Source organism: Aythya ferina (genome assembly GCF_964211825.1).
Source record: "Aythya ferina genome assembly, chromosome: 1".
In the NCBI taxonomy this organism is placed as follows: domain Eukaryota; kingdom Metazoa; phylum Chordata; class Aves; order Anseriformes; family Anatidae; genus Aythya; species Aythya ferina.
This window is the reverse complement of record NC_140296.1, coordinates 83,527,788-83,555,638: the sequence shown is the minus strand read 5'-3', so window position 1 is coordinate 83,555,638 and position 27,851 is coordinate 83,527,788. Positions and strand designations below refer to the sequence as shown.

The 27,851-nt window shown below is 40.6% G+C and overlaps 1 protein-coding gene across 6 annotated transcripts; it reads left to right on the top strand.

Moving 5' to 3' along the window:
• The first annotated feature begins 34 nt into the window (after window positions 1–34).
• On the top strand, window positions 35–27,462 carry KLHL15 (kelch like family member 15). 6 transcript variants are annotated; one of them, XM_084492646.1, is made up of 5 exons: window positions 35–166; window positions 1,675–1,752; window positions 2,232–2,328; window positions 11,854–12,565; window positions 20,709–27,462. In XM_084492646.1, the coding sequence occupies exons 4-5, from the start codon at window positions 11,861–11,863 to the stop codon at window positions 21,816–21,818; spliced, it is 1,815 nt and encodes a 604-aa protein (XP_084348772.1). In that variant the 5' UTR covers window positions 35–166; window positions 1,675–1,752; window positions 2,232–2,328; window positions 11,854–11,860; the 3' UTR covers window positions 21,819–27,462. The 6 variants fall into 6 exon arrangements, with proteins under 6 accessions (XP_084348772.1, XP_084348774.1, XP_084348771.1 ...); XM_084492645.1 differs by lacking the exon at window positions 35–166 and adding an exon at window positions 249–335; XM_084492647.1 differs by lacking the exon at window positions 35–166 and adding an exon at window positions 377–1,043.
• Window positions 27,463–27,851: the final 389 nt, after the last annotated feature.

Below are 27,851 nucleotides of genomic sequence, written 5' to 3'. Positions count from 1 at the left end.
GGCGGCGGCGGCGGCGCGGAGAGGGAGCGGCTCAGGCGCGGCGCGGGGCAGCCCCGCGGAAGGCCCCCGCCGCCCTGCCGCCGGGTGATGCAACCCGGCTCCGCGTGCGGCAGCGCCGCCGGGGTGCGGAGGGCCTCGCGCATGCGCGGGGCGGGAGGGCCGCCGGGTAACGGTCGCGGGCTGAGGGGGAAGGGGAGGGGAGGCGGGGGCGGGGCGGCGCTGAGGTAACGGCCGCCCTAACGGCCGCCGCGGGGGTCGGGCGTCGCCGTGGGATGCGGGGGGGGGGTGAAGGCGTCCGCGGCGGTCACCGCGCGTCCAGCGGCCCGGAGATGGAGGTGTGTGTGTGGGGGGGGAGGCGGCGCGGCGCGAGGCGGCGGGGGGGCGGGCCGCCTGCCCGTGTGCGCGCCCAGCGCCGCGGCTGTAACGGCTGTAACGGCTGTAACGGCTTTAAAAATGTCACCGCCAGCGGGCCGGTGATCTCCGCTGGCCGCCAGCCTGGCGCGGTTGCGAATGACAGCCCGCTCGTTCCCTCGCTGCTGGCTTCTGGAGGCGGAGTGCTGCAGGGGACAGATATAAGGCCCTGCCCCAAGACATGAGCTCTTCTTTTATACCAAACAGCCCCCAAGCCCCCCCCAAATGCATGCTATGTTCAGCAACGTAACGTGTTTACAACATAAACGTGTTAAGAATGGAATAAAACCCCTGATCGGTGCTGACAGCCATTTTAGAGACTTAACAGAGACTAAATGCCAAATTCGCAGCCCTCCCCCGTGGGGAATTGAATTGACTTCTCCATGGGAACTTTTTAAAGGCCTAGGGGAGGTTGCTACTCTAATAGGATTTCTTCAGTGATCAGAGCAACTGGTTTCACAATGAGTAACCGCTGTCAGATGCATCCACATTCATCAACAGCGGTTTTGCTTACTGGAAAATGTGGAGGTTCCCAGATTTTGCCCGGCTAGCTGTTCGGGTGAAAACAATGGGTCTCAGGCACACAGCGCACATGTGATTAAAACGCGATGATGGAAATCTGTACAAAACTGGTATGCCTGGTTTAACAACGCGCGTAACCTCCCACTTTCACAAATGCTATTCCCATACTTTCCTGCTACAAGATCCAGGAGTGACTCCTGCTGTATATACCCGTAGCAAATACATTGCCAGCATTCTTGCTTTGAAGAAAAGAATACAAGAATGTGGCAAGAAACTGTACGGTGATGATGTTGCCAGTGACAAAATGTATTATGTCTTGCAACCCAGTAATTCTGCACAAAAATAAAACACGTTTGCATTTCTAGTCTTTCATCAGGCCGCATGATGTTTTACATACGAATTGTAAATATCTTGCTTTTGGGAGAAACAATATATGGTTATGACAGATAGACAAATTATAGTGAGAGCGCGATGTGGTACTTGAATGTAGTTGCCTCGACATTGGGCATGAAAATGAGCTGAAAATACTAGACTCTACAGTTACTTAGTTATATATTTATGCAATAATGCAGTGCAGTATAAAATTACAGAAACAGCTTTTGTCACGTTTGCAGCAATCTTTAGAAATGATTTAATCCCTGCCAAGAATTCTGCCAGGAATGAGAAAAAATCCACAAACGGTTGCGCCTACTTTAAACAACGAAATGCTACATTTTGCATATTCTGATGTTTTGTTACTAGGGTTCACCGTATTTGCGAATATGTGTAGTGTGAAGAAAAATGAAAGTCTAAAGACTGCAAATGTCTAATCAAAACAAGGTAAAAACGTTTCTAGGAACTGTCAAATATATGATACGTGCATGCTTAAATTTAATGTCTAAATTATAGAAATGGAATAGTGAACTGCATACTCATAAAACTCAAAAACTTAAGTCCAGAATTATATTAATTTCAATAGTCTCAGTTAAGGCAATGGTAACTACTTAATAACCGAGGTTGTACAGATACCTAAATGAGAGGAGTCAACCTAAATCTCGATGTAAATTAGTACTAATTAAGGTAGTATTGACCCTACTCGTTGCTGTCTGGGGCCCAAATTTAAGAGTCTCACATTTTTAGTTAGGAGACTGAAGCATTATTAACAAGTTATGGCTTTTACAGTGGAGGTAAATTGTCTGATGTGGAGGAGGAGTGGTTTTTTTGTTAACACTCTAATACTTTAATACATGCTTTAATAATGATGAGAACAAGTATGTAAAAATGGCTGGCTTGCTTTGTTTGTTGTTTTTTTTTGCCAGGTTTGAGGTCCATTTCTATGGCAGTGTATAGGAGAGACCCGAAGATCATCTCACACCTCAGCTTGCCACAAACTGCAAACAGCAAAATGACAGTCAGGTAAAACCAAAACAGCCCTGCTAGCTTTTTACACCCTCCTTGAACTATGAAGGCCAAAAGTCTGAAGAGGGCAGAGGGATGCGTGGTGTTTCAGTTGTGTAGTTTCTGCGTGTGTGGAACGTATTCTGTAGTGATTCTCCCTGTCAAAGCACGAGATATGAGCGGTGTGGTACGTGCTTGATGCAGCAGAGGACACAGCCTGTGAATAAGGGAGAGCCTGTCTTTCGGAGGCTGAGGAGGCAGGAATGGTAGCAGCTTTGGGATAGCGGGTGTGTAAAAGTTGGTTGTCTCACCGTAACTGCACAAGTAACAGGTTTTGAAACCGTGACCGGGGAAATGGGGCAAATTTACTGCGTGAGTAAGCGCGTGAGGAGGAACGGTATGAAGTTGGCTGAGCAGAGAGAGGTCAGGTCACTGGTTCGAGGGAGTGAATGGGAGCGGGTTGTTTGCAACATGGAGTAAGTAGGCCATGAGGGAGCAGCAGGAGGTCAGTTGGACAGAGCGGGAAGAGCAGCGGGAAGTCTTTTGTGAAGCTGAGCACGGAGTAACTAGTTGATTGTGCGAAGCTGTGAGAGGTGGGATAGACGCTCAGGTCGGGGAGGCAGTTCTGGAGGAGCTGCGCTGCTGTTTTATTCATCGAGAGCGGCTGAAAATTGGCACGCAGGGGATGGGAGCAGCAGTACGCACGGGGAGGATGGCAGCGGGCGTGCAGCCTGTTACAGCGGGGAAGGCTGGGTTTGCTTTCGGCCTCGAACAGCAAAGCAAGGAGGTGAAGGCCGGGCCACGGCAAAGCCCCGTGCAGCCGGCGGGGCTGCCCGTGCCGAGCTGTGCTCAGCCTGCAGCTCCCGCAGCCGGCCAGCTGCGAGGGGGAGGAGTTGCGCCAGCTCCGCCGAGGGCTCGCAGCCGCTCGCAGCGCGCTCCGGTAGCGCATCTCCGCCGGGAGCCGCCCGGCCGTGCCCCGGGGGCCGCCGCCAGGCTGGCGAGCCGCGGGGCCGGCCCGAGGCGCGGAGCCCCCGCAGGTGGCTGCCGGCGGGCGGGGAGCCGAGCAGATGACGCTCCTGGGCACGGCTCTCCCGATCCCCAGCGGCCGGCGGCCGCTGCTCGCCCCCGGTAAGCGAGAGAGCGGCGTCGCAGGGGCCCGGCCCGGGGAGGCGCCGGTGTGCGGGGCGGGGGAGCGGCGGCCGCCCTGCGGCGCCCGGGGCGCGGCCCCTCCCGCGGGCTGCCCGCCGGGCCCGCAGGTGGCGGCGGAAGTGACGGGCGGCGGGGGGCCCCGCGGCGGGGGAGCATGGCGCCGGGCAGCCCGGAGCGCCCCTGGCCGGGCGGAGCGGGGAGGAGGGAGCTCGGGGTCCCCCCTTCTTCCTCCTCCTCCTCCTCCTCCGCCGCCGCCTCCTCCCGGCTTCGCCTCAGCCCTCGCCCCTCTCCCCAGCCCCCCGGCGCGGCCCGCCGCTCCCGCCGCCTCCGGCTGTATGGTAGGCGGAGGGCACCCTCTCCTCTCCGCCGGTTCTGCGGGAGGAGCCGCGTCTTCAGCGCCGCTGCCGCCCAGAGGTAGGCGAAGCCGCCAGCCGCGCCGCTGCCGGCAGCTCCGCCGAGAGCCTCCGGGGCCCTCCTCCTCCGCTCCGCCCGCGGAGCCCGGCCGAGGCGGCGAGCTCCGTGCCTACGGCCGCAGGGGAGGGGGCGGCGGTACGGCTGGGCCGCGGCGGGCTGCCGGGAGAGCGGGGACCCCAGCGCGGCGCCGCGGGCCCCGGCGGCCCGTCTGGACCCGGCGGCCCTCCTGCCCCGTTGGTCGGGGCCGCTCAGCCGTGTGGGACGCGTCGGTAGGAGAGCTGAAGTAGGTCAGCCAAGCGCCTGCCGCAGGAAAGGGCTACTTTGCGATCGGCGGCGTTAGAAAAAATAGTGGTTACTGGTAGCGGGAGTAGCCTGCCACTCAGGATTGGTACTGGGGCTTCGACCCGTTTTAAACGTCACTTAAAAACTTGAAGTCTTTTTCATTCCTTTAAATGAAGAATAGGGGAACCATAAAGCTGTTACCCGATAAAAAGGCAGAGCTGCTGAAGCGTGGTGTCCTGTTGACTTGTTTGTTGTGTCATATACTTGTTCCTAAGACGTAACCCAGCCCTTTCACCACCATCACCCCAGTTCACACTTGGATCCCCTTGGCATACCACCATGCGTCAACATCCTTTCTGTGTTTTTTCCTTCCAACACCTAGCCAATGTGTCCTAGCCAATGTGTTTAATTTCTACCACATGTCCTATAAGCTTTCCTACCGTCACTCATCTCCTTTCACTTTCCTTAATTATATCCTGTAGCTGGTTTGGATCTACGCGTGCTGATCTGCCTTTCAGCAGGCGAAGCAAAACAGATAAGTTGAGCTCATGCTGGAGGTAGCACTGGGTCTTTTTGTTTGAGTAGCTGCCAATTTGGTGCTGATTTGGAGAAGTTTGAGGCTTCTGTCCTGACAAATTAAGTTGGCACTTGACAGTGGGGTCAAAAGCTGTGCATCTTGGACAAAGGGCACAATCTCATCATTCTTATTTTCTCAGAGGACTACTAAAAAGCACAGCTGAGTTAGCAATAAATTTACTGATGATAACAAACAAGTCGATGAGTTTTAAGAAGTAGTTAAGATATCCTAAATTTAATTAAAAATAATTTTTATGAAGTAGTAACTTACAGCTCATTACCTTTTATTATGCTAAAATTATATGTAATAAGAGCCTAAGTACTTTGCTGTAAACGTGTAGGATTAGATTTTGGTGACTGAGTAGGAAATACTTAATTTGATATTTTCCTGTATAAAATACGCTGTGATGATGTTCATAGTATGTTGACAATGAGAAAATCACAGGTCAATATCATTCTGACATTTGATACAATAATCATTATATAAATTACAAATACATAAATAATGTTGACACTTAAGGTAGGGCGGTCCTTCTTTGAGAGCAGTGGCAATTCAGTTTTCATCCCTGCCATCATTTAAGTCTTACATATTAGTGTTACAAGTTTTTCTTGTTAGAGACGATTCTCGTTCTTATGGCTCTATTAGAAATATTTTAGACTGCATGTCTAACATCATGTTAGACATCATGTCTGACATCAGTAAACGTAGCTGGAACAGCATTGGGCTGTGCTTGTCCTTAGCTCTGGTGCATGTTGTTCGTAAAGGTGTAGCTGCAGTGATAGTTCAGCCAAATGGTTTAAAAATCTCTCGATGTCTGCGAGGTGCAATTACGTCATCCGCTTAATGGGCAAACTATGCAAAACTAACATATATGTCATTAATGTTAATTCATGGGACAGAAACTGAGTTTAGATTCAGTCAGGCGAGGTTAAACTGGTCAGGCAACTGCAGCAGCTTAATATGTCTGGCAGTCTTAAAAACTTGTCAAGCATCCGCTTTCACCAGACACCTGTTGATTATCATCCTAAAGCTTGATTTAAGGGCTCATCCGGTGAGCATATTATTCTTCTCTGGTTGTTAGCATTGTAAAATGCGAAGTTTCTGACAAAATCTGTTAGTATTTGTGTAAATTGACTCTATGTGATACCTACATTCTTCAATAGAACCATTTAGTTTTAAAGACTATTTTTTGTGTGTGCATTTGGATTCTTCAGTGCAGAAAGACTAAATTGGGTTGTAATGCTGTTTTTTAGGAACAGAAAGCAATGTGAGTCGAGAACCTTATCCATTATGAGTACATATATCTAAGAGCAGCGACACATCTGCTTTGGGTTAGACTTTTTTTCAAAACAAAAGGCTCCCAGTCCTGTACGCTGTGGTTGAAGCACACTTCCAGTGTGACGTATAAGCATGCAGAGCTGAGACGATCCATATGTCATTTAAGTATGTTTGGTTATAACTAGTTCTGATGACACTTCTAGCTTAGCCATGATGACCTCACAGGCAACTGATCTGCTGCAGAAATGCTGCTGTTGAAAGCTGCTGTGGATTGCTTGGAGATAGCAACACAGGTAGAGACTGTCGGTGTCTGATGTATGCCCCTAAAAGAAAAGCCTTGTGCAGTGGCTAGTTTTCAAGAGTACCCAAGTGTTAGCTTCTGAAGTTCTGGCAGCGTTGTTCCTTTGGCTCTGTGACTGTTAAGCCTACAGCTCTTCACTTCTGAAGTTAACTGGATGCTTCTGGAATTCTCACCTCGGGCTGGGTGAAGTCCTCAGCATGAACTGCCAGATAATGCTGAGAGGTTTAAGAAAAGTTGTTCCACAATTTAGGATTATAAAAGATTTTACACATACAAAAAATTGATGTGCTTCTTTGTTTCCTGCATCTCCAATTATTCCGGCAACGGAAAGTTTTGATATCCACTGTTACTGATCCTTCTCACTTTTATATAATTCCTTCCATTGCACTTAGTGGGGAGCTGTGAGGAAAAATGGTGGTTTAGACAAAGTTTGGTGGGTTTAGTGTCAAACCATATAAATAGAGGCCTAATTTGGGGGATAAATTATACCGTATAAACATGTTTATACACTCATTACCTATCTGCATTCAAAGGCCCAATTTTTCATTGACCAGTGTATACAACTGAAAGTTTTGCTTGTAAGTAGCCTATTTTCACATATATGTATAAAATCTGACTATGGAGAAATGTTGCCTTAGTGCAGGACAGTGTTGGTTTAAGTAAAGTTAGTGTGAAAGAGTGCTCCTCAAAGCAGTTTTTGCTATGTGCTGTGCTATATAAAGCGTACAGACTGGCTTTAAAATTTAGGTTTAAATGCATGCATTGGACAGATGAAAGGAATGGGATAGATTGAACAGATTTCTGTTTTTTAAGCTCTGTTTTAGTACTTTATGTTACCAAAACACAGCTATACATGTATATGTCTTGTGAAATATCTTTTTGTGTAACCTGGAGATGGTGTTCTATTATGTGAAAAAATGTGGTTCAGCTGTGTTCACATAGATGCTTTCTTAGAATTTCTCTGAGGTAGGTAGAATGAACAAGGTAGTTCATCTGAAGCTTGCTAGTTCTGTCTCAGCATCACAAATGAGTAATTAAGGAACAGCAGGAAAGGAAAGCAGAGATTTGCCTTTCAGATGCTGTTCCTGATCATGTCAGTGTTTTACTGGGACAATACATTTCTATCCCTAGAAAGTGCACACAGAGTTCTGTATTAAATACAGATGCTTCTTTTTAGGGTGCTTTTTTTCAGGAAGTACTGCTTTTGGATAGATATTGAAATCAAGAAGGGCGTAAGCCAAAAGTAAGTATTCTATAACTTCCTTCTCAGTAGCCTGTGCATTTAGCCTCCATTTCTTCTACTTGTGACTAAAAGCCTCAGACCCTGAGGAAAGAAGGTTCTCCTTGTTCGGCAAGAAAAAGCAGTCTGGAGCAGGCTTTTCAGACATTTATTACAACTGCAGAATAAAGATGAGAAATCAATGTTCCAAGAAAGAGCTTTTACAGTCGCAGCAGAGTAGACTGTAATGCATTATGTGCTGAAAGAGGAAGAAATGTCAGGAAAAGCTAACAAGGTTGAGCATATTTGTCTTGTTTTTTTTTTTTTTTTTTTTTCAGCAGAGAATCTTACTTCCTGTGCTGCATTACACTGATCAGCTCTGTTATGCGCAGGACAATGCAGAATGTCAGCTTTAGGGGTTTTTTCCCTTTATTGTTTATACGTTGGAATTTTTTGTTCCATTTTCGTACAGATCACTGTAGGCTACATGTCTTCTGTCAAATCAAGTGTGCTATTGTGATTTGCATGGGTGGAAAAAAATCTACCTCTGAATTTTGCATTTTTATTGAAAGTAAGAAAAAATTGTTACGTTATTGTCTTCTGGGAAATAAGCTGCAGCATTTGAATAGTGCATAGAATTACGTCGAAGATTGCAAGTGTCTGCGTGGGAGGAATAGGATAGCTGTGCTTTAGAAAAATGACTTCCTTTGAGAGTATTTTGTATTGCTTTTTTAATGTTTGAGCTACCATGTTGCTGTTTGCTTTTGACTTGGAATACTGGCTATAGCAATGGAGATTTTTACCAGTTGGTCATAATATGCGTTTAACTTTTACTCTTTCAGTCTCTGCTGAAGACTTTATAGAAAACTATTTTAACCCCTTGTTAAAGTATATTCACTGGCCAATATAATTTTGAGTTTTAAAGAAAATTGTGACTTCTGATATCGTGTATGGCTTTGTACTGGAAAAAGAGTATTTACTCCTTTTGTTTAATAGAGGGAGATGAGTAGTCTTCTCCTTGTTACTTGTAAAATTCTGAGGCTTCTTTAGATGGGGTTTTGGTGAAGTCTTATTTGTGTGTCTTCCTAAGACATCCATTAAATGCAGTGTGATGTTTGGGAGGAAGCATTTTGAGGTTGAAAATTGTAGACTAGCTAAAAATAATGTAAGCAGAGATGTGAAAAGAAGGATTAAGTGACTTAAAACATCACATTCTCTGAAACATTGTGAAATAATAATTTCAGAGTGTTGACTACCTTGTTACCGTTGAGTTTTATGGCTGACTTCTTGTTTTTATATATATATTTTTTACCAAATAACTACCTTGAGGGAGATGTGAAAATTGGAACCTATTAGGCACTTCCTCATGCAGTTTTTTTTTTTAATGCCTTTTGGTGATTCCTACCACCTTACTTTTTGATAGATACAAATTTGAATTGTAATAGTTTATTTCTGATTTTTTTCTTTTTACTATTGTTTAATCAAATTTAAAAAAAAAATAATTAAAGCAATTGCTATAAAAACATCTTGATCACAGAATCAAGGGATGGCTGAGGTTGGAAGAGACCTCTGGAGAGGTTGTCTGGTCCAATCCCCCTGCTCAAGCAGGGCCATCCACAGTCAGTTGCCTAGATCACTGTCTGATGCTGGGTTTTGGATATCATGACTTTATTTATCAAGATCATTAAAAAGATCACCCGACTTGCTCCTCTGGAGTTGGTGCATTTACCTTCTGGGATTTATCTCTCTTTATCTTTGCTTGCTGACTTTTCCTTTTTGTTGCTTTGAGGGTGATGAGAGCACCCTTTTAAAATCCCCGAGTTCCTCTCGTTTACAGAGTATGTATAATGTAATTATCTTTCTCAAATTAAGGGCAAAGGCCCCCAACATGTCTTACTGGTGTTGTTCCTATGTGGTCTTTATGTATGCAGTAACATATGTATGGTTTTGAAGAAACCCCTTCCACAAGATTGTCACCTGTGTGATGGGAAATCCCATTGTTTTCAGATTATTATATGTTGCTTCAGTCACCTGGGGAATGTTCCTTCTCTTGTGACTTTTTTGTCCTTTTATATATATATATGTGTGTGTGTGTGTGTGTGCATGTGTATATATATATATTTATTCTTCTGTTATTCTGTTCATGTCTCACATTTGCAGATGTCAACTGTCCTTCTGTCCTGTCATCTCCATTCACCTTGGAGTTGAAGCTGAGGTGTATGCCTTAGTTATCTCCTAAAGAAATGTAGCTAACCCAGCTTTGCTGCCTTAGAATCCTACTAACCTTTGAACCCTGTGGCCAGTTTCAAACCCGATGGAGAGGCAGTTGTATATACAAGTTGCTCTATATTTTGTGAAAATGGGGAGCCCATTTAAAGCTTGTTTAAAGTAACCATGAAGTTTCATAAAGAGAGAAGAATTTAGTGTGAGCTCAGCTACTGTTAGACATCAGAGAACTGGAGGTGGACAGGGAGGTGTTACAAGTGCTCTAATGAAAGAAAAAAAAATCTAATATTAGTGCTTGTCTTTTATTTGATATCACAGTTCCTATTGGAAAGCAAATTACTGAAGCCAGGTTTTATGTTTCTTCTTCTGTTTGTTGCTTCTTTTTGAGATGGTAAGGGTTAGAAGAGTAATTCTATCCTTTCCTGCTTTTATACAAGAATTATCAACAGCTAAGCGGAAAATATTTGATGATGATTTACCTTTCTGGAGTTTACCTTTCATGGATACTGGATCACCGGAAAGTATTTGGGTTGTCAGCTTTGTTCCCTTGCTGCTGCTCTAACTTTGAGGAATTTGAATTTTGCTTTTAGGCCTTAATTTGCCTGAATTGCTCCTGGCCTTAACTCTATTCTATGATTGTCAGCAGGCTTCAACAGTGTGGGAGTGGTGCCAATTCCACAAGGCGCGGCTACAAACACCCACACACCACTGTAGTTTTGTGTAGACAAAGAAAATCTCAGGTTTTGTTTCCCAGAATGGGTGTGGATGAGTTAAGGAGAGGAGGTGGTTATCTGTTCATGGAGCCTCATAAAATACATTGCCGATAGAATGGCAGCAGTCAGGATGCTGTGCTTTGGGTGCAACGTGCTAACTGCTCTCTGAAGTTGTGAAACCTTGGCCAACCTGGTCGCTCTCTGGTTCTGTTTTTCCCCATGGTTTATTTTCTACCAGGCTTAAGAGCTGAATGGGTTTTCCAGAGCAGTCCAATGAGCAGCAGAAGTGGCACAAAGTAGGCAGCAGAAGCTTAGATTCCAGGTTGAGGACAGAGGGAGAGTGGAGCACACTATTGCCCTGTGAGTAGTGATAAATTGTTAGGTTGGTTCAAGCTGTTTAATGGAACTGCACCCTAGCTAGACCCCAGGAAGGTGAGCAAGATTTTGACAAATTCTTGGATTTTGAGTACTTTTTTTATACTGCTTTTTACTGGTTATTAATCTTCCTTAACTTTTACAGGGCAAGATGCTGCTGGTCTTTATTTTCTTTTTGACTTAATTGTGGTTGACCCTAGCTTGCACAGAAGTAGCACTTTAAAAAGCAGTTAAGCTTCACTAAACCCAGTAGATAGAATATTATTTCTTGTGACTTGATCCTGTCAGTGCTTCCTGTGGCCTTTAGTATTTTGTAGTTTATGAATCTCATTATGTAAATAATTCTGAGAATAAGAAACAAGAGGGAAGGTTGGACTATATTGTTGTGGGACAAATGAGACACAGAAAACTTAAATAGTATCTTCGAATGCAAAATGTTTCATTTCCCAGAAATAACTTTTGAGTAAATTGATGTACATTTTTAAGGAGGGTAATTTTATTTACTTATTTATTTTTATGTTACACCTCGTACAGTTCTTTTACAGCTTGGTTCTGAAGTTAAGGAAGTTCCACTTCCTTTCTGAAACCTTTCATATTCAAGAGTGTGTTTCATTGCTCTCCTGAGATACCTTCTTTAGAAAGACTGGGGGGGGGGGAGGGGAAGGAGGGAGAACAATGGTGAGCTTTTTGGTATTGTATATTCATTATCTGACCACTAGGTAGTGTGGAGTGAGGAATTACTTTGGTATTATTGCATAGTTGTTCTTGTTCGTCATCCTTTCTTTAAAAGGAGAATATTTGGGGGCGAAAAGTATTTAAATTTCGAGTCTTAAGTTGTTTTTTCAGTTAATTTCTCAGCTGAAGATAAAACCAAAAGGATGGGGAAGACTTTTAAGTCTTAGTGAAAGCAACTTCAGTTAGGATTTATCTGGTCAGGAAGAGTTTGTGATGTGTTCGTTACTAGAAATAAAAATTTATTTTTATTTTTATGTTTATTTTTTTCCCCCAGGTGATTCATGGCAGGGGACGTGGAAGGGTTTAGCTCCTCCATCCATGACACCAGTGTCTCTGCTGGATTCAGAGCACTGTATGAGGAGGGATTGCTTCTTGATGTCACACTTGTCATTGAAGACCACCAATTTCAGGCCCATAAAGCACTGCTTGCCACCCAGAGTGATTACTTCAGGATTATGTTCACAGCTGACATGCGGGAACGAGATCAGGACAAAATCCATTTGAAAGGTCTGACAGCTACAGGCTTCAGTCATGTCCTCCAGTTCATGTACTATGGAACTATTGAACTGAGTATGAACACTGTTCATGAAATCCTTCAGGCTGCCATGTATGTCCAGCTTATAGAGGTGGTAAAATTTTGCTGCTCTTTTCTGTTAGCTAAGATCTGCTTAGAAAACTGTGCAGAAATTATGAGACTCCTGGATGATTTTGGTGTAAACATCGAAGGAGTCAGGGAAAAATTGGACTCCTTTCTGCTAGAGAATTTTGTGCCGCTCATGTCCAGACCTGACTTCCTTTCATATCTGAGCTTTGAGAAGCTCATGTCTTACTTGGATAATGATCATCTGAGCAGGTTTCCAGAGATAGAGCTGTATGAAGCTGTTCAGGCCTGGCTGCGCCATGATAGAAGACGCTGGAGGCATACGGACACCATCATTCAGAACATCAGGTTTTGTTTGATGACACCATCCAGTGTTTTTGAGAAGGTTGGTGCATTTGAAAAGCAATAGACAGGATTCATCATTTAGCTAGGGCAGCATGCCATTAAATAGGTAAGATTCCCAGTGCTGTTAGGAGGAACAAAAATACGCCATTTATTTTTCTAGTATACCTGTAGAAGATAATCAGATGACAATACTTTAAGATGTTTATTAGACAATAGTATGTACAGTGGCTGGAGAACAGGTAGGTTTACAGTACATGTGTTTTAAGTGATTTCATATGGAAAGGATGTTTTAAAACAAGGTCACCTGTATCAAGTTTTATTTTAATCATTCTTGTTTTCTACAAGTTGCTTCTTGCTTTCCAGAGATTTTGGGACTGCACGTGTTATATAGGGCATACGTCATGACAAATGTTACCAATATAATCAAAGCATTCTGACTGTGGAGTTTGTGTGTTTTAAGTACTTTTTTAAAAATTCGAATTGTTTACAAATGAAAAGTGTCATCTGCTGTTAAATCTGCAGGGTGTTTTTGTTGTTATTGTATCTTCAGTACTTGTGCTGTTACACAGAAGTTGGAACTAAGTCCCTGTCCCTCAAAGTTACACGTGCAATTGATTTGATACAAGGCAAATAATGCAACCAAAAGTGATTGACAGTGTGAAACATAATGACCTCGAATATCAGAGGAATCTTTGTAATAGGTGATCTAAAATTTATCTGATGACTGTGTATGTTGAGAGGTTAAAAGAGAAGTTGCTTTTTCCACTGTTCTGTTGAAGAATAGACAAAAAATGTTGTTCTTTAGTTCCTGATAATCTCAGGAATATTTATTGTCAACAGTAGAGAGCTACAAAGCTCATAATCAGCTCTCTTACAGGCTAGTAGCAGTAAAGGTATTCAAGTTAAGAGTTACTTAATTTATGCTATTTTGTTTTAACTATGTTATTAATTTTGTGCGATCAGACGAACTTTAATTTGTATGTTTTTCACCTCCTAATGAATTAATAGGATTTAAGGCCCTGTATTGGGCCTTAAATGGGTTGTTTTTTTGTGTGTGAATTGAGTAGAGAACTTAATACATAAAATATATTGGTGATCCTGTATTAGCCTGTGGACATAAAATAAATCTAATTACCTAGAATTGTTTCAGAACACTAATGGAATGTTTATATTGGGTTAAAATGTTTCCAGCTAGTAAGAGCTGGATTCTGCAAGATACCATGTGGTGCCTTGTTTTTTATAAAGCTTTTACCTTTTTATGTAATTTAAGCCTTTCAGTAGGAAAACTGTTAGGATTCACCAGGTATTCTTAAAGTCAATTTAATAGGTTAAGATTCATGTGGAAGAGGCTTCAGCTCTTTGAGTTTTTGGGATAGAAGTTCAAGAATCAAGCTGTCTCCCATGAAATTTCTGCAAGCGCAAGTGAAAAGTGTGTGTTGATTTTTAGGGTTATATTCAGGTGTAACTTCTGAAGTTGGTTTTGATATCACTGATATCTGTCCTGCATACACGGCTTTTCATGGTTTCTCTTGGCAGCTACCAAACAGATAGAACTTAAGGAGAGATGCTGTTTTCAGTGCCCCGGGTTATATACCCACAGGTGAAAGCTGTATCTGTGAATGCCCTACCCATAACTGTATGTGGCAACGGAGAGACGCCAGTGCACTTTCTACAGGGACACAGTGCTATATTCAGCACAGGGAAGCACAGCTAAATATGCATGTCATTCGTCACTGCAGCTAGAAATGTATTTGTCTTTTGACCTGCTAGAGAGCACTGAGTAATCCAACATGACAAGTGACAAAGGACATCTGCAGCTGAAGCCAATGTAAAAAAAAAAAAACAAACAAACGTTTTTTTTTTAAATAAAATAACATGTCAGTTAACTGTTCTGACAGTAACTTGAGGAAAACCTGCTACTGTGTGTAGAAGGGGGAAGATATTGATTACTCTGCTTTCCTGGAGATCAAAAATCAGACAAGAATTCCTCCTTCTGAAGCCAGCGCATGGTAAACTCCTGCATAAATGTACCAAATACAGTCTGAGGCTGACTCTTACGGTTCAGCAAGCTCAGAATTCACAATACACTCACTGACATGTCATATGTACTCTTATGTAACCTTTCTAACAGGCATTTCTGAGATGCCTGTCATTATAGTACATAAATAACTTACATAATTTTGCAAGTTGCAGTAAGGATACTTTTTGCCTCTTAGGCCATTGTGTTTCTTACAGCGTTTTTAAAAAGAGATTTACAAGCTGAGTGGGATGCCTTGTCTTTTTAAAAAGGAATCGATGAGTGACTGAGTTAATACCTCACGACTGACATGCATTTGGGATGCACAAGAGAAGGTGTGGTTTGTTTGCTTGCTCTAAACGGTTCTGGAAGAGCTGCCTCTAAAGTAGGAATAGGTACTTTGTTGTTTGGCTCTTAAAATAGATGTATGAGGAAAATGGAAGGATAAATATAAGGATTTGGGGAAATTGTTGGAAAAGGAAAGGTTCATGACTGAGAAGCACAAGTTCCATTAGACATTACATTTGCCTTTATTTTAAACCTACCCATAACTCTTGTAGGTCTTAAGGCAAACTGAGTTTTTCTCTGTTACTGTATGCAACCATGTTATGCTTTCCCTTCATATTTGATTTCGATCTGTGTACTGCTCAGATGTAAATGTTTCAAAAACCTCTGTCCTTAAATCATGGAAGTTTTTTGAAATAACTATATTTTAGAGTGTGTTACGACTAGTCCGTGCTGATTTATAAATTCTGAATTTAAATCAGTGTCCTGGTTTCAGTTAGAACAGAATTAATTTTCTTCCTAGTAGCTGGTGGAAAGCTTACTAATCACTAGGTACCTCAATTTGTACTTTAGAGATACGATGAAAAGCACATTAGTTAGTCCATCTTTGAGTATGTGCTTTTCTGTATCTAGCAAATGATTGCTTTTGAGAAGATGGCATTATAATGTTGTCATTGTGATTTTTGTCTTTGATAAATGTATCTGTCTATATTTTTTTTCCTCACCTCCATATCTAGTAAATTACACATCAATATTTTCTACATATTTCATATGCTGAGGTTTAGAATAAGTGTCTAGTGGATAAGGTTAGTGGTTCCCACTTCTCTTAAATAGGTGCTGCACATGATATTTTTCTGTCTGAAGGTTATCTCTGACTTGGATAGACTTGCTAGCAGTATTTATGTGCTGAACACCTCAATTCTGGCATATAGATTTCTGGTTCTATAGGAGAGTTCTTGCAATTAGATTCTAGCTTGGCTGTGATAATTTTTCTTGCTGCTCCCTTTTTTTTTTTTTTTTTTTTTTTTTTAACTGGGGAGACACTCTGAGAGCACTGTTCTTGCTGCACAGTCTTTTTGTCTTTTTACAGCTAGGCTGAAAAGCACTACGTGATTTGTAGCACTCGCAGAACAGCCCTTCAAAGTCCTATGCAGTTTTCACACTGGCCATGGGCTGTAACGAAGTAATCACCCATGCTAGAGAAAGGGAAAGTTAAGTACAGCAATTTACCTAGTGTCATGTATGCTGATGTTGGGTTGCAAAGTAATTTTGGTTGCTGCCCTTTTAGAGACATACATGTAACTTTTTAAATTTGACTGAATTTTGACTTGGAGTAAGCGTGCCAGAAATTTAATCATATTTGTTGACAGGCTTCTAATCGTGTTTAGAATATGGCCAGAGATAAGGAGATGTGAAAATAATATGAATTATAGCAGAGTTGGTGGATCTTTTGTTTTGAGTCAGCCTAATCTCTAGTCAAATCTTGATTATTTTTTTTTTATTTTTGCAAGTAAAAGGTGGAGTTAGCTCTAGAAATCTGATACATCTTCTTTGGAAAGACTTAGCATAGCTTCTGCGTGCCTGGTAGTTGAGTTTGAGTTGCTTCACTTACACATTCAGAATTAGCAATTTTAAAAAACTCAGGAACAATTTTATGACCTTTGAAATAGTTTTCTGCTTATGTGGCTAGAAATTGTGGAGTTTTTTATGAGCCATCCAAATCTTTCAGAGTTTTTACCAGTCCTACAGAAGGAACTATGCTAATATCTACCTCAGATAATCACATGTTAAGAATTAGTTACTGAGTTTACAAATAAGAGATGTTTATTTTGGCCACTTCAAAAGCAGCTTTTCTATATATATATATTTTTTTTTTTTGTAAGCTTTTTACTAAAAGACCAAGTAAGAAAAATACAAATAGAGCAAGAGTGGTAAATGGCTGCTGAAAAAAAAAAGCTATGCTTTGAAGGCAGACTACTGTTAAAGGAAATTTACCCTGCACTTCACTATCTTCCCTTCTACTTATTGATTTCCTTAATTGTTAGAGGGGAAAAATAAGACTGACATAGCACGGGGTTTATCTGATCCTTTATAGGGCTCGCTTTTCAGACTAGATACTCTAATGTAAAGGCATATATTTTGGGTTTATTTCTTTTCAGAATACAGTTAGAAAAATTATTTAACTTGCATGCATTGTGATTCTGCAGGAAAATAGTCAGTGATGAATAGTTGCTTTATTTTGGAGAATCAGAGCTCTTTACTGAGTATCTCATGGATTCAAATTGAAGAAGAAAAAATGCATTCCAGCTCCAATTTACTATGCCTGGAAGGATGGTGACAATTTTGGTAAAGTTTTGGTGATGGCTGTGGAGGTGAATGGCTTTTAATTATTTTCTTCATCTTTTCTATGGAATGAAACACTTCATTTTGTTCACGCTGTTTTCTGACTGTGTACCTAGAAGTCTGTCCGTGAACCACTGTAACTAGTAGATGGTGCAATGACGTACTTCTCCTGTGGTTCTTTGGGTAGCTATGTCCCAGTATTAATCCTGTATCCTAGCAGAACCTCTAAGAAGGTTTTGTCTGGAAAACTGAAGAATAATACTGGAAAGAATGCAAAAAAAATCACAGGAGGGAAGACTTATCACCTGGATTAAATTTCATTTTTATAATAAGACTGGTGTTGGTAAGGAAGTCTGAATCAAGCTTTCTGTGAGACCCTCCAGCAAGAGAACAGAAAGTCTCTCTAAATTCTGGGAATGCTGTGAAGCACTTAACATTTTTATTATCACTACAGAGCTGATGATATGCTTCTTACCATGCACGTTTGTTTTACTTCAAATTCATCACAGTTAGTGTACACCTCCATCTGTACATGTCCCACACAAGCTTTGAACATTCTCTTTAATTTTATATTATATGTTGGTAACTAAGTGCATGTTCTTTCTAGATCTTCTGCATTTGAACTTAACAGAAAAATATGGTCTGCTATTAAGCACTTAGATATTTGTTGGACAACTACTTTTTCTACTTCTAGCCTACTTCTGAACACTGAGGGATTTCCATTAGCATATTTTTGGTATCAGACAGTAGTTCGCACAACAGGCTTGTTGTGGGCCATGCTTGTAATTTACTGAAACTAAAACATATACAACTTTCTGTTGTATTTTAACCACTAACCACATACATTTTAATGCTTGCTTCCCTTTTTTATTATACACGCAAGTAATTAAAGGTATTATAAAATTATTCCAAAGTGTAGGTGTATGGGAAGTTTTCCTTACTATGATCTGGATAGGACTTTCAAGTAATTCCAGATCTCACACAGACGAACACAGGTGAATGTGAAAGTGGGCCAACTGTCCTACAGTTGCCTTGCCTTTGTTCATACCAAGCAAGCATGAACAGTCTCTACTTGTTCCTGTAGACACATAGCAACATTCATCTTAAACCATCATTTGAGCCTTAGGAGAAGTACTGTTCCTATATGGCTGAGGTGGTGCTGGTGAAAGGTGGAAGGCTAGCAACACTGATGTTTTTCCCCACCAGCAAAGTCTAGGAAGCCTCCAAGTACCTTTTCTTACTGGTGTATAGAGAAACAGCGTACCACCCTAGTTTTTGTTTCTGAATATTGTAAGAATTCCCAGTGCTTACATATTTTCTTCTGTTTAAGATTGTCTGTGTAGCTAATCAGACATAGGTCAGTCTGAGAGGGTCGTTTATAACTGGTGGTTATGTTTGCTTCTTGATGTCTTTCTTACTGGTTTAAGGTAAGAGGTTGAAGCTTTGCTTTGATGTTAGTGCCCTTATCAAGAAAAGTAGTGATAAACTACTGAGAGCTGGGCTCCTTGGCCTTGAGAGGCTGTCTCTGAAATAAGATAGATCCCTCATTTCTTTTCGTGTACTCTCATGGTGTGTGGTTTAGGCTGTCTAAATAAAGGAGTAGAGTGACGAGGATATATGAAGCTTATGCCAGTTTCCAGCTGGCATTTCCATTTCTAGGTCTAAAGACAGAATCGTAAAGACAGACGGATGAGGAAAGAAACAACACCTCCCTTCTCAGCCAGCCTTTGATGGCATGCTTGTTTTATGCACGTTGATCTTCCATAATCATCTAAGAAAGCTTCAGATGCACATAGGTGGAACAAAAATCATCTGTCTTTTTGCTTAATTCCAGAAATGACTGCTCCACTGTTTGGGTGCAAACAGTGTGAAATTGTAGTTTTGTTCTAGAATTTGAAAGTAACTTTTGAGGATACCCACCTTGTTTGTCATTTTTGTTTTACTTATTTGTATTTAACTTACTGTTTATTTTATTTTATTTGAATCTTTAAGTCTACCTGTGGTTGGGATGTGGCTTGAAATGATTTTTTTGAAATGTTTATCTGATAGCAGAACATCGTGGTTACTATGCAAGGAAGAGAAGCGATTAACAGAAAGCTAATGTAATTTGCATAGTCCTTGTTTATGGAGCTATTTTATTCACAAAGTATAAACAATAGTTGTTTCAAAACTGCTTTTCATATATGTGAAAACTCGTTCACACCATAAACACTTACCTAAGTGGTGCTCTGGGCTTTTGCCTCCTGGGAGTAGGAGGAAGTGGGGGAACAGATGTTGAAATACAGTAGTTTCTGATGTTATTGTGTGGTTACCTTGAAATTTTGGAGCTACATGACCCTTTTTCAGAGCATTGCTCCTCCTTTTGGAGCTGGTAGGAACTAAAGGTGTTGAGCGTGTTAGAAAGCAATCCTTTTATTTATTTATTTATTTTTTTTTTTGTGGAAGATACTTAGAGTTAGGATCGAATCTGATAGAGGATTTGTGGGTTAGGCAATATTTGGGAGTGTGGGGTTTTTTGTTTGTTTGTTTTGCTATGTTTTAGAGGTATAATTCAGAATGTTGCACAGAAAGAGTGAAGCCTCTTTGAAAAGAGTCACAGGGTGACAGAGGGCTTCCTGGAGTTACATAAATGAAAATGTTCAAATCAGATGATATGTTTTGGAATCACCTCCAGACCAGTTTCAGGAACTTAAAGGAGCTTAAATACTAGGTAGAGGCCTGGGAAGGTAAATTACAATCATTCTTTCAGAAAAACTGAGCAGAGAGAGCTCTTTTCAAATTGAGAGATGGCAGCAGGAAGGAGAGCTTCATGACTAGGCATCGATACAAAGGTTTTAAGGCTCACTGGGGAAGTGGTAGTTCAAACCTACATCTGCAATTTACCAGTAAAATGCACAAGCAAAAGAATATTTGTTGATATGTTTTCCTCTTGTGTTGAAGGTGTGTGTTAACCTGTGGAGATGCACAGAGGGGGAACCGTAAGGTAACCATGATGAAAAGTGTGTGATCACATGCCCTGAAGGAAGGGGTTTGTGCACCTTCCCTTTCCACCACGATTAAATGGCCCTCTGAGCAGAGCCTTGTGTTCAGGAATACCTGCTTGTGCTCTGTGGTGAGAATTCATTAGAAATTAGTGTAAAGTGGGCACAGAATGGGTGTGTAGAATGTTTTTCAAAACTAGGACAATGGTGCGCTTTTAATTTTGGCACTTCATTGATTAAGCAGAAGATGAATGAGCTTTTAGGGAGAAGGAATAATGATTTTTAAACTAGGGGACTTGAGTTGTGCATAATCCCTGCTTAAATTTTGCATGCGAGTATTCCACTGAAACTGTTAGCCACCGCTGTTAATTTCTCAAATGCCTTCTGGATTTTGGATAAGAGTGCATTAGCTTAACCTTCCCTACACAAATGCAATTGCTCTCGAGAATACCCGAATGAAACTAAGTAAAATAATCTTTTAATGACACATAGTCATTTAGATTTTCTGGAATGTTTCTCTTGGTCAGAATTTTAATATCTTTTAAATGTATTCATAGGTAAAAACATCAGAGTTTTATCGATACTCCCGGCAGCTGCGACATGAGGTTGACCAAGCCATGAATTACTTTCATAGCGTTCACCAACAGCCTTTGATGGAAATGAAATCGAACAAAATTCGTTCTGCCAAACCCCAGACTGCTGTATTTAGAGGAATGATAGGACACAGTATGGTAAACAGTAAAATTCTTCTCTTGCACAAACCGAGGGTCTGGTGGGAACTCGAGGGTCCTCAAGTACCTTTACGACCAGACTGCCTTGCCATTGTCAATAACTTTGTGTTCCTATTAGGTGGGGAAGAACTGGGGCCAGACGGTGAGTTTCATGCTTCATCCAAAGTGTTTAGATATGACCCAAGACAGAACACTTGGTTACGAATGGCAGACATGTCTGTCCCACGGTCTGAGTTTGCTGTTGGAGTGATTGGGAGGTATGTTTACGCGGTGGCTGGGAGAACCAGGGACGAAACGTTTTACTCAACCGAACGGTATGATATTACTGAAGACAAATGGGAGTTTGTGGATCCCTACCCAGTCAATAAGTACGGACACGAAGGGACTGTGCTTGGGAACAAGCTGTATATCACTGGTGGAATTACATCATCTTCAACCTCTAAGCAAGTGTGTGTGTTCGATCCCAGTAAAGAAGGGACAGTAGAGCAGCGAACGAGGAGAACTCAAGTGGTCACTAATTGTTGGGAGAACAAGTGCAAAATGAATTATGCGAGATGCTTTCACAAAATGATTTCTTATAATGGTAAGCTCTATGTCTTTGGTGGTGTCTGCGTGATTCTGAGGGCTTCCTTTGAGTCTCAAGGGTGTCCGTCTACAGAGGTTTACGACCCAGATGCTGATCAGTGGACTATACTGGCTTCTATGCCGATCGGTAGGAGTGGTCATGGTGTAGCTGTTCTGGACAAACAGATAATGGTTCTTGGAGGCCTTTGTTACAATGGTCATTACAGTGATTCGATTCTCACCTTTGATCCAGAGGAAAACAAATGGAAAGAAGATGAATACCCGAGGATGCCGTGTAAGCTGGATGGCTTACAAGTCTGCAGCTTGCACTTTCCTGAATATGTTTTGGAGCATGTTAGACGTTGCAGCTAAAAAGGAATGAACAACCCAGTGAAATTTGAAAAGCTGAACTCCTTTGTCAGAAAACACAAACCAGTTGAATTCCTTCAGAGACATTAGCTTGTCTATATGAACAACTGCTAAATGCTTCAGAGAAATGGGGATGTACAGGGAGAGTTCTTACCAAGTTTATTGGAAAAGTCAGTAGTTGGTCTGATATTGTAAAAGCTTTTTTTTAACAAACATAATTGTAAGTAGGAGAAAGAAAAATATATTTTTGGGTGTGTTTACTTTTTTTGATAGCATTTCATGTCCATAATACATTTTTTTTTTTCTTCTATGGCCATGATACCACACTGCTTCTGAAATCAATTGAATTTAACAAAATATTTGTGGAAAGAAGAGAAGAAAGACTTTATTCTCATTTTTTTTATTGAGCATCAAAGTAAAACTCATTAGCTATACTAGGGTACAACCAGGTTTAAAAGAAGAAATCTAAACCATTTTTGTGTTTTGTGTTGTCTTTGGATGCTTTTCCCATTAATTGCAAAGTATTCTCAAATCTGCTAGGTGTTTCTGTTTTCCCTTAAATACTTTCAGAATAATCCTGACCCCTTTGCATGGCTTTTTTCCTGGTTTTGTACAGTAGTACCAGTGAGTCTGCCAAAACGCAATTTACACGTTTTCTACAAAATTGAAAATGGAACTTTTTTTTATTCAAAACACTACTTCTGTGCTGCCTTTTATTGTCTGCATTGTGTTTGTTGGTGAGTAAGATATTTACACACACGTGCATACACTGTAAAAAAAAATAAATAAATCTTTTCATGTGCAGCTATATTTTAACTAGTGCACAGAGTCAGCCATATCTGTTGAATTTAAGGTATAGTATTTTCCATTCATAAACTACATAATTCAAAGTTCTTAAGTAACTGGAGGCCTCATCTGGTATCAAATTCTCTTTAGCATATACTGATTGATTCAGTAACTTTAAAATCTTTACGTTGATTCTACATAATGAACTGTTAATAATTTGTTATTTTATAAATTATTTTTTAAAAGTAAACATATCTTACCTGAGTTTCTTTTATGTTTGAATGTGCTGCCCAGTCATCATTTTTATGAAAATGGAAAATGTAAGTAAGCAAATGCACAACGGCACGGCTTTGACCCACGGTTATTTTTGGAACTGGATGTACTTTGTTTATTCTCAGCAGTGACTTTGCTTGTACTCATGTTGGAGTGGTATAATCTTTTATTACTATTAATTTTTGAATTATCAGCTGCTGTGAACTACTGTGTTTTAAAAATCTGGAGCCTCGGTGGTTGGATGGTTGGTAACATTTATGTTTCTTTTACAAAAAAATCCACAACAACCTTCATACCTATAGCTACTGACCTCAGAGTGCCTGAACTGAGTGAGCTGTGTGGTCCAAGCGGGCATTTAAAAAGTCCATTGTGTTAACTTGCTGATATTCAGACTACATGGGTAAGAATTATCTGCCAAGGCATAAATAATGATGAGTAATTATTTAATCCTCATTTTCTCTAATTACGTGAAAGTAGTTGCTTCTAGAATCTGAAGGAGAAATGTGTGGAAGTCAGAGGCTTAGTTCAGACATGTAGGGGCAAAATGCTGAAACATGCACCTGCATATTTTGTAAAATCTTACGCTACTGTGTTTTTCTTTAAGCAAGAGACTCTACTTCATATGCAGCAATGCAAGTCCACTTTATTCAGCATCTTCCAGTCAGAAATCACTGTAGAAAAGGAATGTACTGTACTCAGGGAGCTCAAAAGAATGCACTTACAGAGGGACCAAAATCACACAAAAACGTCCTGTGTTAAAAATAACACCTACTTGCCTAAACTAAATCTGAAATCATCAATAGAAGTTAAAACAATGTCTAAAACTCCTTATCCATATACTTAACAATACCTTTGTAGCAGTTACGCTGGGTTCAGGTGTGAGGATCTGGAGCTACATGACAAGTCAGCAGGATCTTTTCCATAAAAATGATTTATTGAGTATTTTCTTTCCATAAGTTTTAACAGAAAGAGAGGATATATGCCATCATAGCTGTGGTGATCAGTTATCTATGTCAGTAGTGACTGGACCAAATATTGATATTCAGTCTTCTGATGCAGACTGGGGTTTGCAGTTATATTTAATTCTTTACTGAGTAAGAAATATAATTTAATAGTTTAACTTAAAGCCAACTTGGTTTACACTAAAACCTCAGTTTCACTATGAGATGTCCGTGTACATCGCCCCGCGTGGGCGCAGAGATACCTGATTCCAGGAGGTGCTGGCTGTGCGCAAGTAAAAAGGTTCTGCTGTACCTATCTCATAGGATACTAGGGCACAAGAAAAAAATACTTTTTTTTTTTTTTTTTTTTTTTTTTTTTCCTGTTCATAGTCTATTTCTACCAGCGTGTTTCTTAAGTGTATGGGGCAGCAAAAACCTAATCCTGCTCAAGTAAGCTTTAATGGGCATAATGGGCACGGAGTACTTTACCAATCAGTCTGGGGAATGGATGTGGTTCTGGAAACCTGGTCTTCCATGTTTCAGGTGTACTAACTGCACATGGCTAAGACTCGATTAAAAATAAGGATGGAGGTGTCCCAAATAAAGTTTGCAGCTCTGCATTTAAGTACCTTCTTAGTTTTGTGGGCTAAGCAACTGCCAGTGAAGTCATTGGTGAGTATTGACACCGACGTGAACAACCAGATCATTTTTAGGTGCTCTGCTTTGAAGCAGATACCATCTTCAGATGCCCAGTTCTGGAAGCCCTTGTTCAGGATTGTAACAGCAATTATTCCATGAGGTTTTGACTTGCACTGTTGGTTTCAGCTTCCCTGAAGTTGTGTTTCTGTCGAGAAGCTGGCTGCAATCTTCGAACATTAGGAATGACTGGAATTTGCTTGGGTTTAGAACGTGTGTGGGTATGTGAGAATGTTATATTAATTTTGTAAACATTTCTACCATGCTTTTATTGTTTCAAACACAAAATATAAAATTAGCTTACATTCTCTTTTTTTCCACTGCAGTGGGAACTTCTGAGCCAGTCGTTTTTGTTATGTCCTGTCTCAGAGAGAGATTTTATTGAAAGTTTCTCTTTGTATTTTCTTTTAGTATTTAGCTCCAGATCATTTAATGTTTTTATTTAAACAAAATTAGTTTGGCTAAAAAGAATTGCTTATTGCTATCAATTTTTAAGTGTTATGAGTAAGTTAATATAAGGAGTGTTTTAAGACCATCTAAATGCCTCTCATTCATCAAGGGAAAGGTAAGTTACAGTGTTTGATCAGCAAGCTTGGGAGGTTCTTCTATTTCCTCCCCACCCTTAAAAGAATACCAGCAAATCTGATCTTACCTACATACTTAGAACTTAATGTATCACCTCCTTTTAAATAGCAAGTGTACTTGCCTTTAATTTCAAAGGTGGACATAGTGAGTTACAGCCTAGTTGATTCACATTTATACCAAAATGTATCAGCTCCTTGTCTTAATGTAGCACCTAGCTCCAGGAAGGAGGTTTGTTTCCAAATGAGCCAGAATGGACAAAATGTGTAGTGCTTCTGTGAGTTGGTTAAACACTGCCAGTTGCCATTCAGCATCCTGTCATGTCTGTTTTTACGGGACAGATTACTCTTTTCAAAGTACCCCACAAGGAAGAATTAGCTCATTTTTTTCCCCACAAAGCGTTGGCAGTAGTTTCATAGCGGGAGGTATGAGGTGGGGAAAAAACCCTTTTGAAATTCTTTCTTCATCGATTCAACCGGAGGAAGGCAGGACTTGATTTGACAAAGGGTCAGTGCTCTTTCCGAAAGCATCGCTAGCAAGAAGGGCTAGCAGCAGCATAGCAGGTACCTGACAGCCTGCTTTTGTGTTACCTTTTTTTGAAACATGGATGCCCTACTTTCTGCAGCATGACGGCGTCCTGCTGTACCTAGTTCTAAGGGGTTGGGACTTTAATATTGTGCTGCTCTTTGAGGCCTGCAGCCGTTTTTTCTTATGGACCTCCTGCCTTACAAACACAAGTGCTGCCTTTTTTTCCTGCTGATAATACAGTATTTGCATTGGGGATGAAGCACTGACGCTCAGGAAGCAAAAGATAATATTCAGCTGGCACAAATTATAGGAAGTTCAAAAAGAAAAACATTGTTTAACTCAATATGTCCATTCTTTTGCAAAATGAAGGCAAGCACTACGAGGAGATGCGAATGGCTCTTTAAAAATAAACTTCAAGCTTATGTCAGTTTTGTAAGTGGCAGTCTTTTTTAGAAATAATCCCATTTGTAGAGGTGCCTAGCCTTTTTAATGCATTTTTTCCATACAAAACTAAAGCAGTGAATTGGGCCCCTCGTTCTTTCAGCACTTCAAATGCGTCCTTCATGTATGTGAACAGTCCAATGTAAAGAAAACAGAACTGTGAGGTACTTCTAAACTAAAGACACAAATGTTATAAGCTGTGCTTAAGTATTTCCAGGGTTGGGTCATCAAAGAAAACATCCATGTTGTTCTTCATTTAATAGAAAAAAAAAAAAAAAAAAAGGTGAATTTAACTTGAATAAGCATGGTCCATCACATGTGGCAGGGCTCACGGAAGGAATCTGGGAAAGAACATAACCGGGAAGTACGCGTAACTCGTTTAAAACAAAGCTTGCCAGTGTCCTGTAGCTATCTTGTTGAGGTTTTAATGTTTGTAAAACAATCTGAAGCTGCTTAAAGTAAATACTAATGACTACTTCTGCATCTGTATTCTATTTTTGGAAGTTGATAAGCAACTTAGAATTTCCCTTTGTATGGATGAACTTCATAAAAGCATCGTCAGTGTGGCAGGTGGCAGAAAAACCGATGTTTTTTTTTTTGTGTACCGCTTTCCTGGATTTCTCTCTGCTATTTTTTTTTCCACTTCCCAGATTTCAATTGATGTTTATATAGTCTTTTAAAATAACTCTCAACGATCAAATATCTTTGGATTAATATCAAGTTGGTAGCTAGGGGAAAACCACTTCTATTTGCAGGCAGTAGTTTTTATTTATGGCTCTGGTAGAAAGCATTGGTGTAAGTCCAGGAAATCAGTGTTACGTAGGGCTGTAAGGCTATATGTAGGGGGCTTGTATTACCTCAGTGGAACCCACCTAACTTTCATGTCAGTTACGGGAACAGGTGGAGGGGAAGAGTGAGCTATGTTTTTTATTTTAAATATTTTCCCTATATATTGTTATTTTTTTAGATCTTTTAAAAATATATTATTATATGCTGAAGAATGCAATTCTGCTATAGTATCCCACTTGTTTCCAGTGTACGATATCAGATTGTTTGTATCGAGAGGAATGTATTTGATAAGTTAACAGGAAGAGTTATTTTCAGAGTCTGCCGCGTTTCTGTCTAGCAATTGGAAATACTTTTCCTATATAAAATTAAAATTATATATATATATATATGACCTCATATGTACATTTGGATTAACTGTCTAATGACTACCCCAGGGCTGCTATAAACTCTGAATTATTTAAGAATTGCCTCTTTTAAACTGTTTAAAAAAAAAAAAAAATCTTGTATCTTTTTGGCAGAAGGTAATTTTCCCTAGCTATGGATACAGTACTTGCTCAGACTTGCATATGCGCTGTGTTTGGTTTTTAAACTGAAAAAAAAGATGTATAAAATGTGTATAAAGAAAAGTGTAAATAAAATATTTTTAAGCTTTAAACGCTCTTGTGTATACTTTGTAATACTTATTGTAGTGTACCTGGCTTGCAGGACTTTACTAAATTTACATTTAAACAACAAAAATGGGAACTGAGGCCAGCATTTCATGTTCCTCAGAGGCTGGGAGAAGAGAAGGTCCAACCAAATCTATCAACTACATGGAATCAGGGGCTCTGAGACAACGTGCATTTATTACACACTTGGACCCTGAAAGCTAAGTCCTACCACTTTGGGTTTCCCATAACAAGGTATTAATTTCAGGAGTGATGTATCGGATTAGGACAAGATTTGATACCAAGAAGGGAGGTAAAATGAAGGAGGCTGTAATCCTTGTTTTCTCAGGCAG

What these genes read in the sequence shown, in the direction of transcription:
- KLHL15 (XM_084492646.1), top strand. Translation starts at nt 11,861, where the DNA reads ATGGCAGGGGACGTGGAAGGGTTTAGCTCCTCCATCCATGACACCAGT. An exon ending in CATCCAGTGTTTTTGAGAAG is followed by an intron (nt 12,566 to 20,708) that starts GTTGGTGCATTT and finishes ATGTATTCATAG; the next exon opens with GTAAAAACATCAGAGTTTTA.